At 35.5% G+C, this 17593-nt stretch overlaps 4 protein-coding genes across 4 annotated transcripts; 3 read left to right on the forward strand and 1 right to left on the reverse strand.

The window, feature by feature from the left end:
- The first annotated feature begins 2963 nt into the window (after nt 1–2963).
- LOC127136548 (uncharacterized) lies at nt 2964–4451 on the forward strand. The gene is made up of 2 exons (XM_051063093.1): nt 2964–3119; nt 3245–4451. Exon 2 carries the CDS (start codon nt 3276–3278, stop codon nt 4449–4451), a length of 1176 nt encoding a protein of 391 aa, XP_050919050.1. The 5' UTR covers nt 2964–3119; nt 3245–3275.
- Nucleotides 4452–4674: 223 nt separating this feature from the next.
- Nucleotides 4675–6850, reverse strand: LOC127074351 (protein MAIN-LIKE 1). Its single transcript, XM_051015657.1, has 4 exons — nt 6673–6850; nt 6243–6412; nt 5483–6157; nt 4675–5386 (listed from the first exon to the last, which is right to left on the reverse strand). Coding segments are annotated over exons 1-4 (1509 nt in total). The 5' UTR covers nt 6674–6850; the 3' UTR covers nt 4675–4723.
- Nucleotides 6851–10019: 3169 nt separating this feature from the next.
- LOC127074352 (uncharacterized) lies at nt 10020–11831 on the forward strand. The gene is made up of 3 exons (XM_051015658.1): nt 10020–10700; nt 10774–10922; nt 11430–11831. The coding sequence occupies exons 1-3, from the start codon at nt 10451–10453 to the stop codon at nt 11562–11564; spliced, it is 534 nt and encodes a 177-aa protein (XP_050871615.1). The 5' UTR covers nt 10020–10450; the 3' UTR covers nt 11565–11831.
- A 4580-nt stretch (nt 11832–16411) lies between these two features.
- On the forward strand, nt 16412–17312 carry LOC127074353 (protein CYSTEINE-RICH TRANSMEMBRANE MODULE 13). The gene is made up of 2 exons (XM_051015659.1): nt 16412–16667; nt 16834–17312. Exons 1-2 carry the CDS (start codon nt 16613–16615, stop codon nt 17034–17036), a joined length of 258 nt encoding a protein of 85 aa, XP_050871616.1. The 5' UTR covers nt 16412–16612; the 3' UTR covers nt 17037–17312.
- The last annotated feature ends 281 nt before the right edge of the window (nt 17313–17593 follow it).

Consider the following 17593-nt stretch of genomic DNA (forward strand, 5'->3'; position numbering starts at 1 on the left):
ATTCTAGAGAAGTCCCACTAAGGTTTTCCTGAAAAAGTGCATCAATAGTTTTTCATCATCAGAATGAGCAGTCATTTTTCTGCAAAAAGCTCGAATATGAGTTTTCGAGCAGGTGACCCCTTGATACTTTTCAAAGCTCGGAGCTTTGAACTTAGGAGGAATTTCCATGCCTGGCACTAGGCACATGTCGGTAACATCTAACCCAAAGGTATCAGGTCCTTGGAGAGCTTTCATCCCGTCCTTCAGAACACGAACCTTCATCTCCATCTTAGTAATTGGTGATCCAAGGGCATCATAGAAGATATCATGATGATCATCAAATGGCACTCTTCCCAGGATATGAGGGTTTATTGCAGGCACGGAGTTTTGATTCGTCGGCCCCCCTTTAGGAGGTGGATGAGCACCAATAGGGATATGCACTGGAGTATTCACTGGATGTGGTACATGAGGATTTTCAGCAGCAATCCTTAGAGAAGCTTGTCGGAGTTCTTCTTGGCTCCTAGCCATAACTTCTTGACCTTTGGCCACAGCCTGAATGGCTTCCATCAGTTGTCCCATCTGGGTACGCACGTGGGTCACCTCCTCTCTCAATGCATCCTGGTTTTGCGATAATTGATCCATGAGCAATCTTTGGTTACTTCGGGTGTTGTGGGAATGCTAGGAAGCCAGCTTGACTATGGATGATTCTGGACAGAAGGGCCAAATGGTAAGTTTCCTGGCTTTTGTATGATGACATGCAGAATGATGCATGAATATTATGTCTGAAGATTTTATGATGCATGACTGCATGAATGAACAAAATTCAGGCATATGGATTCAAAAGTTCGAGGTGCGAATGGAGGATAACACTGATTGCTTTCCATACTAGGGATCTTGTCGGGTATGATCTAAGGTTATAAACAAGAACCCCGGAGTCGTTGATTCATATGACTATTTTCCACTTACCGTAAAAGCATGTCGGTCGACAACTCCATCAAGTGAGTCTATTTTGGGCGAGACTTCGTACCGACCCTCGCGAGAAGAGCTTCCCAGGGACCTGTACTACGCGACCATCGACATTGGGTTCTAGATAAGGGTCTCAGAGTCATGGATTTCCTTGACTGTTTGTCACTTAGGCAAAAGCACGCAGGTCGACAACTCCATCAAGAAAATCTACTCTAAGTGAGATCTATGTACCGACCCTCGCAAGAAAAACTTCTCGAGGACCCACATTACACGACCATCAATTTTAATTGGCTAAAGATTCAATGTTTTAAAAAGGTCCTTAGAGTCATTGATCATAATGAAAATATTAATTGCTTACGTCAAAAGCTTGACGGCCGTCAATATCCTCAAAAGAATCTAAAAAACCTAATTAAACTAAGAACCACAAAAAAACAAGGGAAGTGGACTCGAAATCCGGATTGGGCCATAGAGTGGAAGGGATTGCAAGGCCCAAACGCAGGGGGTTGAGAAGTGGAAAATTTTACCTTGTACCCCTACAATTAATCCCATACCCCTACAAAAATTTAAAAATTCCCATTTTACCCTTAATTGGTTTTAACCAATTTACCATTTCATTTTTACCATTCAGTTGAAAATTCCAAAAATTACACTTTCACACCCCTCGCACCGGAACACTTGCAAAAAGACTTCCGGTATGTATTTTTCCAAACCGGAAGACTTTTGGGAAGACTTCCGGAACACAAAAAAAAGCAAACCGGAACACTTAAGGAAAGAGTTCCGGTTCACATAAAAAAATTTCAAAAAAAATTTGCATACCGGAACTCTTTGGAGAAGTGTTCCGGTTTGCTTTTTTTGTGTACCGGAAGTCTTTCTTTAAGTCTTCCGGTACGTGTTTTTTTTTTTTATTTTTTTTTTTTTTATTTTTTTTTTTTATTTTTTTTTACAGAAATGGAAAATCTTCCCAAAATATGTGTAGATACTACTGATGCGTTTATGACGACGGAAAGATTTGGTACACGAGAAGAGGTTATCAGATGGATTAAAGAGGTTGGAATCGACAATAAAGTAACTGTTATTATCAGTCGTTCAGATACTGAAACGGGGAAGAGAGGGAGAAGTAACAAAATAATATTTGGCTGTGATAAAGGTGGGAAACACAAGATTAGTGATAGTGGTACCCAAAGTGCGTCCAAGAAATGTGGATGTCCATTTAAAATCAGGTCGACTCCGGCGAAAGATGGATCTGGTTGGAAGATTGATGTAAAATGTGGGTTACATAATCATGGTTTACCTGATAGATTAGAAGGTCATTCGTTTATTGGTAGGTTGACCACAGATGAGAAGCAACATGTCGCTGATTTGGCAAAGAGACATGTAGCACCTAGAAACATTTTGCTTTCCTTGCAAGACAAGTTTCCTGAGAATGTCACTCGTATTACGCAAGTATACAAGCATAAGAGTGTGATAGAAAAAGAGATAAGAGGTCCAAGGAGTGAGATACAACATCTGTTTAAGCTTATTGAGGATGCAGGATATGTGTATTGGAGTAGAAAAAAGGATGACTCGGAAGTGGTGAGAGAGATATTTTGGGCACATCCTGATTCAGTGAAGTTGTTGAATATATTTCCGATTGTGTTAGTTATGGATAGCACCTACAAGACAAACAAATATAGACAACCTTTGTTTGAAATTGTTGGCATGACATCGACTGAGTTGACTTTTGCTGTTGGATTTGCATATATGGAGTCTGAGCAAACAGAGAATTTTTGCTGGGTATTGGAGAAATTAAAAGAGTTGTTTGTGAAGAAAGACATGTGTCCACAAGTGATTTTGACAGATAGAGATCTTACTTTGATGAAAGCAATTGAAGTTGTGTTTCCCAACTCGATTAATTTGCTATGTAGATTTCACATTAACAAAAACGTTGGTGCCAAATGCAAACAACATGTGGTGAATGACCTGCAAAAGACGATAGACACATTATTGATGGAAGTTGTCTGGGCTAGTGATGAGGTTGAGTATGGTCAGCGGTTGCATCAACTTGAGCAAGCATGTGTTGATTATAGTGGATTTATTAATTATGTGAAAGACACATGGTTGACTCCACATAGGCATAGATTTGTTGGAGCATGGATTAATCGAGTCCTACATTTGGGTAACACAACGACTAATCGGTATGTCTTATAATTTTATATTTGATTTTTTTTATGTTTTTTGATGTGTTATTTTCAATATCTGATATTTTTAATACTTGATATTTTCAATATCTAATGGTATTTTTTATATCTGATATTTTTAGGGTTGAATCTGCTCATTGGAAGTTAAAGCAGATGTTAGGAAACAGTATAGGTGACATGGTCAAATGTTGGGAAGCCATGAATAACAACTTGAGGTTACAACTGGGAAACATTAGAGCTTCATTTCAAAAGAGTTTTTACGAAGTTGAGAACGCGCACGTAAGTCCCTTTTATGGTTATTTGCGTGGTTCCGTATCTCGAGCTGCTTTGAGACGTATTGCTGAAGAGTTATTGAGAGTTGATTATGTTGGAACTAACAGGCAAATATGTGGTTGTACTCTTAGAACATCTTATGGGTTACCTTGTGCTTGTGAGTTAGGAAGATACAGAGTAGGTGGTATACCGATACCCATTGATGTTGTTCATGTTCATTGGAGGAAACTAACTATGGAAGTTGAGTTAGAGATAGGTGAAGATGATGGATCAGAGGTGGATATGACAGCTGCAATGGATGAGTTGTGGAGACGATTTAGGTCATTAGATGTTGTTGGGAAAAGGGCATTAAGGAGTAGGGTATGTGAACTAGCATACCCAACAATGACAACATTGTGTCCACCACCTGAGAAAATAAAAACCAAAGGAGGAGTGAAGAAGAAAGGGAAAAAACCAGCAGATTATGATGTTTATAGGGACCCTTCGTATCATGAGTATGTTGATAAGGCATCTCAATCTTCACAAAGGCAATCTCAACCATCACAGACTTCGAAGAAGATCAAATTATCAAAGAAGCAACCACAATTCATTGTTCAATTTCCTAATCATATTAGGTCATACATTGAAGATGTAGTTAATGTTGAATCAGATGGTAATTGTGGATTTAGAGTCATTGCATCATTGCATGGATATGGTGAGGATGGTTGGTCAATGGTTCGCAGAGAGTTGGGGTTGGAATTAATAGACAAGGATAGGTCAACTTTGTATGACAAGTTATTTTCTAATCGGTTGTCAGCTGTGAGAGAATCTTTGATGATAGAATCGTTTGGTTCACAGCCACCTGAAAAATGGATGAGTCTACCAGATATGGGTTACTTGATAGCCAATCGTTATAATGTTGTACTTGTCTGTTTAGGCAATCCGTGCATCACTTTCTTTCCGATGACAAGTTCACATTCACCAAATGTCTCTATTTATTGCATTGGTTTTGTTAACCAGAATCATTGGGTTCAGGTATGTATTTATATGTCTAAATATTTTAATTATTCCAGTTAACATTTTATGTTATATGACTTAATCTTTTAATTATTTTAATTTATCAGGTTAACATGAAAGAGGGGTTTCCATTGCCACCGGTGACATTAGATTGGAAGAAATTTCGTTCTCATATAGCAACTACTTGGATGCTAGGATTTGCAGGACGTATGCAACATTGGCAATTACTTACACCTGTATTAGCATGATTATGTAATCAAAACATAAATATGTAATCAAAACATGAAATCTATATTATTATGTCTATTATATTCAAAGCTTAATACATATAATCAATGTGAACGAGAAATATGCAAAGCTTCAAATAAATCAGAAAACTGTGGATCTTCCTCTTCAGCATTAACCTGTCTCAGATAGCGACGAATCAATGTAGATACACGAGCCCAATCAGGATCAGATGGCCCGGCGTCATAGACAGAAACGGGTACCTCTCTAGGAGCGTCACGATGGGGAGGGACCAACCGTGGATGGGAAACACGATAATACCACTCCAGATAACCGTCTACTACCTCAGATGGAGTGGTGGCCACGGAAGATGAACCGATCACATCTACAACACTCTGATGGTAACTGATCCAATCAACATCAATATCCGTCGCCATCATACAATCCAGAGGTGGGGATGGAACATACTGCCTATACCCGAACTGACGTAAACATCTATCAGGCAAGTATGGAACAACTGTTTCACCCCACTTCAAACAGCCCCTGTAAAGACATATCTCATCAAATACACGCCATGCTCTATGATCCTCAAATGGTCGCCAGATGACGTCGGTAGGTGTCAGCTCGTCCAAAATAGGTCGTAAATCATCGACCTTCAGGACTCCCTGTCTATATGACCATCTCATCGCTCGGGGAAGACCACAGTTTCCAGCAGGATTCCAATTCTCCCCTCTTTTTCCAACAGTTGGAAAATACTCGTGAATCCAACACTGTTACAAAATAAAAACATAATAAATAAAACAAATTAAGTTACAATATTTTATAAAATGAATCCAACACTTAATTAACAAAATTAAATTATATACCTGTAGGAGAGTAGGATATCCACCTAGCTGTTTGCAACTGTACATGGACGCATCTCCAAGATATCGGTAGAGGGTAACTAGTGCAGCTGCTCCCCAACTATATCCTGAACATCCATCCAAGTCCCTAAACAGGAGGAGGTATCGTGCCTCTACAAATGTAAAGGTCTTATCAGCAAATATGGTGGAACCCACCAACATCAATAGATATGCTCTAGTCGCATATGCCCAGCTGGAAGCAGCCCTATGATGTACGAATATATCATATAACCACTCCAACTTGTAATACGACCCCCTGCAGCTCCGAACATGTGACTGTGCCTGACTCTGTGACACTCCTAGGTAGTCCACAGCAAGTTCAACAGCTAGCTCTTCAGTCACATCCTGAGGACTCCAAAAGATACCCCTAATGGGCAAGTGAAGTAGACATGCGACATCATCTAAAGTAATGCTCATTTCACCAAACGGCATGTGAAATGAAGATGTCTCTAGATGCCATCTTTCCACAAATGCAGAGACAAGATTTGTGTCTATCTTGTTCAGACTCGTTCTCTGCAGTGAAGCTAAACCGGATCTAGATACCCAACTCTCCATCTGTGGTGGAAGAGCCAATGGAACCCTAGAATTCAACTTCAGTCCATGTCCGGCAACCTTCAACTCTTTCTTTGGTCCTCTTTCCTAAAAACAATTAAAACACATATTAGAAAACAAATTATAAAATATTCAACTATTATTCATTTTCAAATATAGTCCGTTTACTTACCTCACCGAACCATATATGTCGAGCAACATGATGCTCGTACTTCACCAAAAGCGATGTATCGTACGGCCCTCCTGGATATCCAGTCGGCTCAGCTGCAGCTGCAGATGAAGATGCACCCCGGTCTAACGTGCGGACTGGAATCCGGCCATCTGCACCTCTTCTTCGAACCACTGCAAAAATAATGTAAAAAAAAAAATTAAAAAAAAAATTAAAAATAAAAAATAAAAAAAAATACGTACCGGAACACTTCAAAGAAGAGTTCCGGTACACATCATCCAAACCGGAAGACTTGAAGAAAGTGTTCCGGTATACAAGTATACAAACCGGAAGACTTTCTAGAAGACTTCCGGTTCAGTGTCCATAAAAACAACAAAACCGGAACACTTAAGAGAAGTGTTCCGGTATACACTTTTCAAACCGGAAGACTTACTCTTAAGTGTTCCGGTATACAATGCAAAAACGCCAAAAAATTTTCTTCTCCGGAAGTCTTCAACGAAAATGGTAAAAAAATTTTGAAACGGAAAATATACCCTATTTATATGAGGGTATTTTGGTCAAAAAATTTTAAATGTAGGGGTATGGGTACAATTGTAGGGGTATAGGGTAAAATTTGTTGAGAAGTGACCTAAGGAGTGTGAGGCAATGAGAATTAACTTGGGCTTTGATGGAGGCCTAAGGTGAAGGAATATGAAGGAACGTGATGTTCCATTCATCCACCATCTCTATCACGCTCAGTGGCTCACAAAAAAAAAAAAAAAACAGGTTCCGACGAACCTAGTCGCGCGGACTTTCGTCACTGGCAGCGACGGTCCAAAACGGCAAAGCATCTCACTCCACTCTCTGCCTCCGGCTCTCCTAACCGAAACGAAAAATAAACTCCTCCACCTAACCAAAATGAATCGCTAACGCGTGATTCTTACACGGATCAAATCGAGCGTCGAATCAAAATGGAACCGGACTCGACCAAGCATTACACCACTGCAAATGAATCGACTAACGCGAAGAGATGAGGGAGTCTATCGGCGATGGCGAAGGCGGATCCATCGGTGTACGTCGGATTCGAAGCTCAGGTATTTGCTCTTCGCACTAGCTGATTCTTCAATCTTATTCCCTTGGTTCTGTTACGATTTGATTCTGTTACGTGAGGCTTTGTTTTGCTGCTTTCGTGATGAATTGTGGTGGTGCGACTTAATGATATGGTTCGGTGTCGTGAACGATATGTAGGAATTGGTGTGGCGATGTAATGAGTTGCAGGAATTGCCACAATAGCTATGAATTGTATTGATTGTTCTGTGTTACAGGTGAGAATGTTCAACTTGCAGGAATTGCGGTGCAGGTGAGAATGTTCAACTTGCAGAGTTCCAAAAACAAGAGGATGGAGATGAATGCACCAGATTTTCGTTATGCAGGTGAATGCGGTTCTTCTGCTATCCAGAAAAGGGAACTTCTTCATTGCCAATTCGTGGTCTTATATAAAACTCATTAGCATTGGATGTGAGAGTTTGAATTTTGATGTGGGAGGCCGCGTTTTTCATTGCGTTCTGTGTTTCCGTTATTTGCCATCTTGCAATTTCGTTTTCTACATTCTTCATGCTTACGTGTATTCCCTCTTGCAATTCTTCCAATTTTGTCTTATTTTCAATTATACTTGGATTTGGACATTGTAATTGTGTAATTTGGAATTATGGGTCTAATATGTTTGGGCTTAATGAATTGATATTGCTTATGCTGAATTTTTATCATAAGAAAAAGATGAATGGGCCAACCTTCAATTAAGCAACCATGGCCCACTAGTATGATGTATGAATATCATTGTTGTATGATGATTAACAAAAGGATGCACCACTTAAATTTGAAAACAATACATCTTATTTGGACTTTCTAAAATTATTTTAAGAAATGATGAAATAATTATGCACATTTATGCTAAATGAAATGATAAGTGTGGTTTCATCTGGAAATTCAAACCTACTAAATCCAACTTCGAACACATATCATGAACTGTATATCATGCAATAGATGACACAATGATGAATCTAAAAACCACATGCAGTGGACCAATGAATCCAAATGATAACAAGACTTGCAAGCCAAGCAAACCAAATGACTTAGATTGAAATAAAACTCTTTATGCTTATGAAATATGTCATGTTCTAATATGGATTGAACCCAATGTAATGCAAGCCCTAGGGTGACTCATGAATGAACCAAATGATGACATGAACTACCATAATATGTATCACTATGAATGAATGACCTTGACTGAAAATGAACCCTGGCTAAAGAAGTGGATGCAGATGGAACAAATATTTATGATGATATGCAAATGATTAGATTAATGACCTAACTGAACATTATAAAGGATACGATGAATTTTGGAGTATGACAATATATAATATCTTAGTTGAATAAATTTTATTCGTGAAATCTAATGAATAAGTTATTTTGATGTAAGCAACATGTTTATTACTAATATGCTGAATTAGGCTATCTGTGTGATATTTTTAACTTATAACATGGGTTGCTATCTATGCCTCTTAATTTTATTACTAGCTTTCTTATTTAGCAACAAATCCAAAATGATGGTGGCAAAAATGTTATTAAATATAACAACGCCCCCTCCACGTTAAGTCGCTTTGCTCACTCGCAAAGTTACAAAATAATGCTCAAAATGACTCTTTTTACGCAAAAAGTTAGCAAACAGTACAAAAAACATCTTTAAATATAAGCTTCTAAGCCATGTGACCTTTCTATAGTTTTGTAAAAAAAATATAAGCAAAAATTTCCCAATCAAATGTGAGACTTTTTAAATTATAAATCTTTAGAGCAATATGTAGTTTTGCTAACTTCTTCCAATTTTAAATATAAACCAAAATTAAAATATATTTTCCTAAAACTATAATATTAATTATAAATCAAAATCAAAATTATCATTTAAGAAATAAATATATTAAATTCAAATCTTCACCAAATACATTTTAATTTGTAATATATTTATACATAGATTGTTCAAGTTTTTGACTATAATTCTAATCACTTCATCCAATTTTAAATATAAACAAAAGCTAAAATGCATGTATTGAAACTCTAATCTTAATTATAAATAAAAGTCAAGATCAAAATACGTTAAATACAAATTTACATCAAATAAATTTTGACTGCTGTGTAGTATATTTAAAACATGAGTTAAATTTATTATACAACATTTTGATTAGTGCATATATTTGATACATTTATTTAGTAGCAAAATATATTTCCTCTCATCTTATCTATTAAAAAAAAATAATTTTTTTTTGAATAGTTAATATATTATACTAATACTATTTGTTCAATATATTTAAAAAAACATAATTTTTTTGATAAATAAGACTGTGAGTAATATATTTATATATAGATTGTTTGACTTTTTGACTAGGCTAATCCACATCCAAAAAAAATGAAACAAAACAACTAATTCTCCTTACTTTGATTTTAAATCTATTTTTTATCTTATGTATTTATATAGTTTTACCATATATATATATATATATATATATATATATATATATATATATATATATATATATATATATATATATATATATATATATATATATATATATATATATATATATATATATATATATATATATATATATATATATATATATATATATATATATATATATATATATATATATATATATATATATATATAATATAATATAATATGTTTGAATAGTGTTTTAAATAGGATTAAAAAGCAAAGTTAGTTCCGGTAGCAGGGTGCAGGTGAGTGAGTTTTGCCGAACTAGCACGTTTCAAACTCTCTTTTATATAAACTGTTGTGTTCTGTCCCACTCTCTCACATGTTCTTCACTCTCTCTACTCCTTTTCCCATTCTACTTTTCTCTGTTCACCCCTCACGCTATTACACAATATATCATCTTATTTTTCATTTCATCTTTCACCATTTTTCTCGGTTATACGGTTCGGTCTTGTTCCCATCCATCATTCTTCTCATTAATTCCAAGCGTGTGTCAGTCTATCTGTAAGGAAAAAAACTAGCGTACACGTCAGCTCCATATTTATATCCTCATAAAAATTCAGACTAGTTTCTTCTTTCCATCGTCATCATCCTCATCAATATACGTAACTTTCATACTTCAAACGTCATCAGAACACACTACAAAACTCAACCAAACACACTTCACCTCACCAGTAAAGAGATGGGGAATTGTCAAGCTGCTGAATTGGCCACTGTTGTGATTCATCTTCCAGGGAACAAGATCGAGAGAATTTACTGGTCTGTTAGTGCTCATGAGGTTATGAACTCCAATCCTGGTCACTATGTTGCTCTTGTTGTCTCATCTCCTACTCTTAAATCTGAGAATGCTACACCGTCCAAACATCTCAAGCTTCTTCGACCTGATGACACTTTACTCATTGGTCAGGTTTACCGCTTGATCAGCTTCGAAGGTAGTACTAAGTACTAACGCTAATAATGTTTTTTTATTTTATGAAAATTGAAATTAACTTTGGTTTGTTGTAGATGTATTGAAGGAGTTTACTTCAAAGAAATGCGGTAAACTCGGGAAATTGCTTAAGGAGAGTGGTAATCATGGGGTTCAGATGAAGCACAAAGATTCCAGAGGTCCGAATCCTAGTCCCAGTTCCAAATCTGAGTATGGTCACGTTAAGGTATATGAGTTTCATGTTAATATAACGAATGTTTGTTTGTGTTGATCATTACATGTTTTTGCCATGTTATTGCCACCAACCGTTTTTTGGGTTGATTAGTACAAGTTTTTACCATGTTATTGCCACCAATATTTGTCCACTAGATCCAATTCGCGACAAATCTAATAGTGTTAACAAAAAGTTTTAACCAAACTCAACTACAACTACTAATGTTAACAATAATCTAATAATGTTAAAAACAGATTATGATTAAATCACTAAAGTCTTTACATTACTGCTCCACAATCCACTTAGCTATCCAAAACTTATGATAATTTAGGAAAGTACGTCAAACAATGCATGCTCCACAATCCAAAAAATGACGTTTCTTCACGTTTCCAATTGATAAAAGCACTCCCAAATCATAAAAGTTACTTGGTCAGTAACAGGATGAACCAATAAGTTATTGGGTCATGCCAACTACACATTTATAAAGGAATTAGTAACAAATTATTGGTGTTGTGTCAGGTCGAACAGGAAACCCAAGGAATGGATAACAGTGGAAGCAGCAGACGCAATAACAAAGTTGTTGGAAGGCATTTGGTTGGTGGTAGTGGGCAATGGAGGCCAGCCTTACAGAGCATTGCAGAATTTGGAACTTAAACTCCCTTTGTTTTGATTCAGTTTCTTTCAATACACTTCATGTAATTGCTTGTAGTAGTCCCTTTCTTATACATAGTTACTATTAGCCAACTGTTAATCCATTATATCATGCTGTTTTGTTTGTTAAAAAAACTTATTGAATCATTTTCCATATGTCGTCTGGTTTGGAAGTGTATGGCATTGCCTTGAAAATTTGTTCCTTCTACTCACATTCATTGAGGAACAAACTTGGATAATATGTTGGTATTGTGGTCCTTTTTTTTTGAATTAGCCACTTTTCGTGCTTAAATCATGCAACGAATGTAGGGTATCAGTAATTGCAAGAAAATTGATGGTATTAATCAAGCAGCATGTCGATATTTACAAGTAGTGGTAAGTTCCACTAAGCACTGATTTTTTAGTATGGCTTGTTTGATACCTGGCTGTTTGTTTTGATTGAATCATTCGTCAAAGGTGCAATTATTATATTCATATTCCCTTATGTTAATCATTCCGACCTTTAATTTGAAACAAAAGTTATTTGTCCTATACGTTGTTCATGTATTTTGTCGACATTCCAAACCACTTCAACTTGTGGTTTTCTTTTTTTGGAGTTAAAGGCTAAAAGTAGAACAAATTAAACTCATAAAAAGAAGGTTATTGCAGCGCCAGACTCAAGAATGAGGCCGAGTTATGAGAAATGAGATATACGAACTAAAAGGTCAGTATTAGAAGATCAACATAGAAGAAGATCAACATATTGGTTAGTTTTGCGGAGAATGAGTCATTCTAGGTTGATAATGTCACTTAGCATATCTTTGATGTCTTGGTTCAATACAAGATAATTGTAGTACTTGTTGGTGGAGTTCTTAATAAGGTTGAGACGGTAGGAAGAATCTGTGTAGCAAATTGAGTCCTTAAATATCTTTTGCGATAGAGAGGCCTCGATGAACGACATATTTCCGATGGGGGAGTATTTGATGAGTATGATATGTAGTTAGAAAATTCTCTTTGCCAAGCATCAAAGGAGGTGCGGACGAATATTAGTGTTTATAATAGTGTATGAGAGGTTGGAGTTCTATTTGATGAGTCTCTCATCAATGCACCTATGATAATTTTTTTTGAAACAATAGAGGAACCATTGTGCCATAGTGTGAATTACCGGAGAATAAGATTGAAGATGATGGAAGAGAAAGAGAGAAAATCTGAATATGTAATTAACTTATCTCAAACTGAAAACCAAGTTTAGCATTTATACAGGCAGAGTCTCTAAATGAAATTCAAATACAAACTCTAAATGCAAATAAAGTGAATTACAACTAATACATTCTCTTAATTCATATTCAGCTAATTAAAATCAACAACATCAATTACATTCCTTAAATGGATAAAGTGTTCAGTCTTGATTGCATTGGTCAGTACATCTGTAAGTTGCTTCTGAGTACTACAGTGAACAACTTCAATCACTCAACTCTAAACTTGATTTTTCAGAAAGTGAAACTTTATGTCAATGTGCTTTCTGCTTCCATGCAACACTCGATTCTTGACAAGGCTTATAGTTAATTTGTTGTCAATCACCAACTTCACATGCTTGCTCACCTTGATCTTCAGATCTTGTAACAAGTTCAGAATTCAAACAATTTGACAAGCAAACAAAGCACTTGCAGTGTACTCATATTCACATGTTGACAGTACAATCAATGGTTGCTTCTTGGAGCACCAAGAAATGGGATCTCCCAGATATTTAAAGAAATATCTAGAATTATTTCTTTTGTCAACTCTGTCTCCACGCCAATCAGAGTATGAATAACATATCAACTCTGAATCAGATTCAACACCAGAAGGGAGCAAAACTTCATACTTTAGCGTCCCTTTAATGTAACTCAGTATCCTGACAGTAACTTGGTAATGTGACCACTTTGGTTTGTTCATAAACTTACTCACCATTTCAACTGCATAACAGATGTCAGGTATGGTATTACAGAGATATCACAATGAGCCCACCAACTGTTTAAAAATTGTAGCATCCACATCATCACCATCAACATCAGAATCCAACTTGTGACTTGTTTCAGTAGGTCTGATTGCAGACTTGCAATTTATTAGCTCAAATTTCTTCAAAAACTTAAGTTCATACTTCAGCGGATGTAAAATTATACCTATACCATAGTATAATATCTCCATTCCAATAAAATATACCATATTTCTTAGATCAGACATATCAAACTCATTTATCAGCATCTTCTTGAACTTAGCTATCTCATATGAACATCTCACTGTTAGCAATATGTCATAAATATATAGACACACCAGAATCATAATGCTATCATATGTATACTAAACATGAACACCATACTCTATATCACATTTTCTAAATTCTTAGAAGTTTGAAAAATGAATCAATTTTCTGATTCCAACCTCTAGGAGCTTGTTTAAGTCCATACAAGGCTTTATACAACTTGTACACCATATATTCCTAATCCTTTTTCACAAATCCAGGAGGTTGTGATACATAAACTTCCTCTTGTAAAGGACCATTCAGAAATGCATATTTCACATGGTACATCCTGAAAATTATTTTGACCAGTCGATGTGTGAAATCAAAAGAAACTTATAGGGATTGTTTAGGTGGAAGTCGGGTAGTAGGAAGAGCTAGAACATGGACTCGCCTAAAGGACACCCGAGATATAACTCTGCCTAACGAAGTCATCGCCTTTCCGGGTTAAGGATCCTGGTGGGCCGAGATGGAGAGCCTCGTGTCGTGGGGTATGTTATACCATCTTTTTAGTTAGGTCCTGGTAACCCATCACACATTGAACACCATTTTTGGAGAATTCGCAGGAGGAGGAGAAACTAGTTCAGCCAGGAAAAGATATGCCTTGGCAATGATGCATATCAGACAGAAACCGCTTTCAGAAGAAGATGAAAACCAGGTCATAATTAGTTTTTCCAAAAAAGATGTTGAAAGAGTATAAGCTCACGAGAACGACCCAATGGTAATTAAAGTATAAATTAATGACTGGAGCGTGAAACGAGTCTTAGTAGATATGGGAAGTTCGACAAATGATTTGTATTGGGACACATTCAAGGTTATGAATTTTGATATCACTAATCTATTACCTTTTAAAGGTACTTTGATCGGTTTCTCCGGAGAACATGTGCAAGTACTAGGGCATCTGCCCGTGATAACAACTTTTGGCAGTGGAGACAAAGCGAAAAGTGTCAAGGTTAGGTACTTAATTTTCAATGCCACATCTCCTTACAACATGATTTTTTTGGCGAACCACAATAGAGATTTTATGATTGGTTTATCTCACAAACCAAACTCAATATTTTCAAGAGTATCACACTCCTAAGAGTTAAACAAACAACACATCCACTTACATAACTCTTCCTCATAAGTAAAGTTTGACTCATAAGCACCAAGATAATTTTAAGTAAAATAAATATTTTCTTGAGAGAGAGAGAGAAAGAAATTTTAGAGAGATAAATTCCAAAGAAATTGTAAATTGTTGGAAAGTAGTGTGTAAAAAAGTGGAGGCAAGTCTCCTTTATATAGGAGTTGGAAACACCGAAAAAAGAAATGTTACATGGGCTGATTTAATGAGTCAATCCTATTGGCATAAAGCTCTGATCAATTGGTCAACTCATTTTTAATCGATTAGCAAGCCCAAATAGGAAATATTAGGTATATAGTCGTTACAAGTCATTAATGTGTTGTTTGGTTAATCGATTAACTCTTCTCCAATCGTTTGAATTAATGTTCTAATCGATTGGTTGGCTCAGAATAGTTTTGCCAATATATTGACATAACTTATCAATTGATTGGTTAGTTCAACAATAGTTTGAAAATGGTTTTAACAAATTTTTAATCACTTGGCTTGACTTAGAAAATGATTTTCAAGATAAAAAACATTTGAATTTTTTTTAATTGTGTATGGGTGTGCGCGCAGGTTAGTTGTCTTAGTACTTCTAAGTTACTTCCTCACTTTTATAACTCTGGTCACTCGAATAGGCAAACATACATGACCTTTCGAGCTTTCACACTTAGTCTGAGGCTTAAAGATTCTCTACTAGGTCTCTTCTGATCATATAAGCACTTTGATCTTGAGTCTCTTTTTGTTGATGATGCATGAGATATTTCTTTGGTTAGATCACCATTATCAAGGTTGAAAGCTATTGTCGCTGACTTCAATCATCATTATCGTCATCAAAACTTAAGATATATATTATGCTGAATTTTTAAGTTTATACTTCAAAAAACATACATCCACCATGGACACTCATTATCATCCATGATAATAGTAGTACATAGATAATTTCTAGTGATTGACCTAGTTGTGAAGTTTAGATCATGAGAGTATGTTTCTGATCGAATCTCGATTTGTGCAAATAATTCATATAAATGTCATGTCCATTTAAAGCTTTGATCTAACTTTAAACGAGACCCCACAAATGAATAGTTAGATTGATCTCCTTCACAAAATCGAATACTAAGATTGAAATATATATATATATATATATATATATATATATATATATATATATATATATATATATATATATATATATATATATATATATATATATATATATATATATATATATATATATATATATATATATATATATATATATATATATATATATATATTAAGAGATACTAATTGATAGGTGAGAACAAATCAACGGGTTTAAAAAATAGTTGTAATAATATCACATATTTATAAATAAGGGATCAAAAGAATCAAAACAGTGGAAACAAATTGGTTACAAATAAAACATAAAAGAAAGTAAAAAACAGTTCATCGAGGTGTTAAAGTGGTCTTTTGAATTTGAAAATGAAAAAGTGACTCGAGTAGTGGAGAAACAGCGCGATAAAACATTTATCAAACTTTGAACGCGTCTTCGTTTCCTTAATCGGGTTCAGGTATTTAGTATCGAAAGTACCTAGAAACTTCCCTTCACATATTCTCCTTCTATAAAACTCCTACTCCTCTCTCTCTCTCTCTCTCTCTCTCTACATTACAAACTCGCTTTCAATTCCAACAAACGGTTTCACCATTAACATGAGCTACTACGATCATCAGCAACAGCCTCCAGTGGGTGTTCCTCCCCCACAAGGTATACTACTGCTTTCTTTTCAAGTTTTTTCTTTCTTTCTATTCTTGAGCTTTTAAAATTGTACTTTTTTTACCGAAGAATCTAAATCTTTGTAGGATCGTACTTGTAGTGTTATGTTTTTGGTATTGAAGCGATAGATTTGAATCTTGAGTTTTTTTAATTGTAGGGTATCCTCAAAAAGACGCTTATCCTCCACCAGGTTACCCTTCACAAGGATATCCTCCACAGGGGTACCCTCCTCAACAAGGCTATGGCTATCCTCCACCACAACAGTATGCTCAACAGCCTCCTCAAAGACAAGAAGTTGGTTTTCTTGAAGGATGTTTGGCTGCACTGTGCTGCTGTTGTATGCTAGATGCTTGCTTTTAGTTCTGAATGAGAGAACCTCTTGTTGGCTCATTGTTGTAATTCCAGGAAACACAATGTTAGGAATATTTCTTTAGATTATTATTTTTATAGTATTGTCTAATTTGAGGATCTATAAATCCTCTAGGAGTCTCAATGAATGTGTATCTTAACCTATGCACCACGTGTCTTTTAGTCAACCATGTTCCCTCAAAACGCTATTACTATTTTCTTGAAGGATCTTCTTCAAGTTTTGTCATTAAACTAAAAAAAAAGGTACAAGGCAAATACATTTCATCATTTTTGGTTCTTTTTAGTGACCAAGCGTTTGCACCATTGGAAATAAACAACATATGCAAAAATGTTATTAAAGCAAATTCAAGAACCGGTTTAATAGTTTAAAAGAAAATTTTGAAACATACAAATATGACACATCGCTACAATGTAAGCCATATTTGGTTTACATCTATTTTATTTATCTATTTATGTATAAAAAAATTGATTTTTTCTGTAATATGAAACTTTTTTCTCTATAATTCATTGATTCAGTTGATGTAGTGTGTATATGTGTTATTTAAATT

This window comes from Lathyrus oleraceus, chromosome 4 (assembly GCF_024323335.1).
Source record: "Lathyrus oleraceus cultivar Zhongwan6 chromosome 4, CAAS_Psat_ZW6_1.0, whole genome shotgun sequence".
Classification (NCBI taxonomy): domain Eukaryota; kingdom Viridiplantae; phylum Streptophyta; class Magnoliopsida; order Fabales; family Fabaceae; genus Lathyrus; species Lathyrus oleraceus.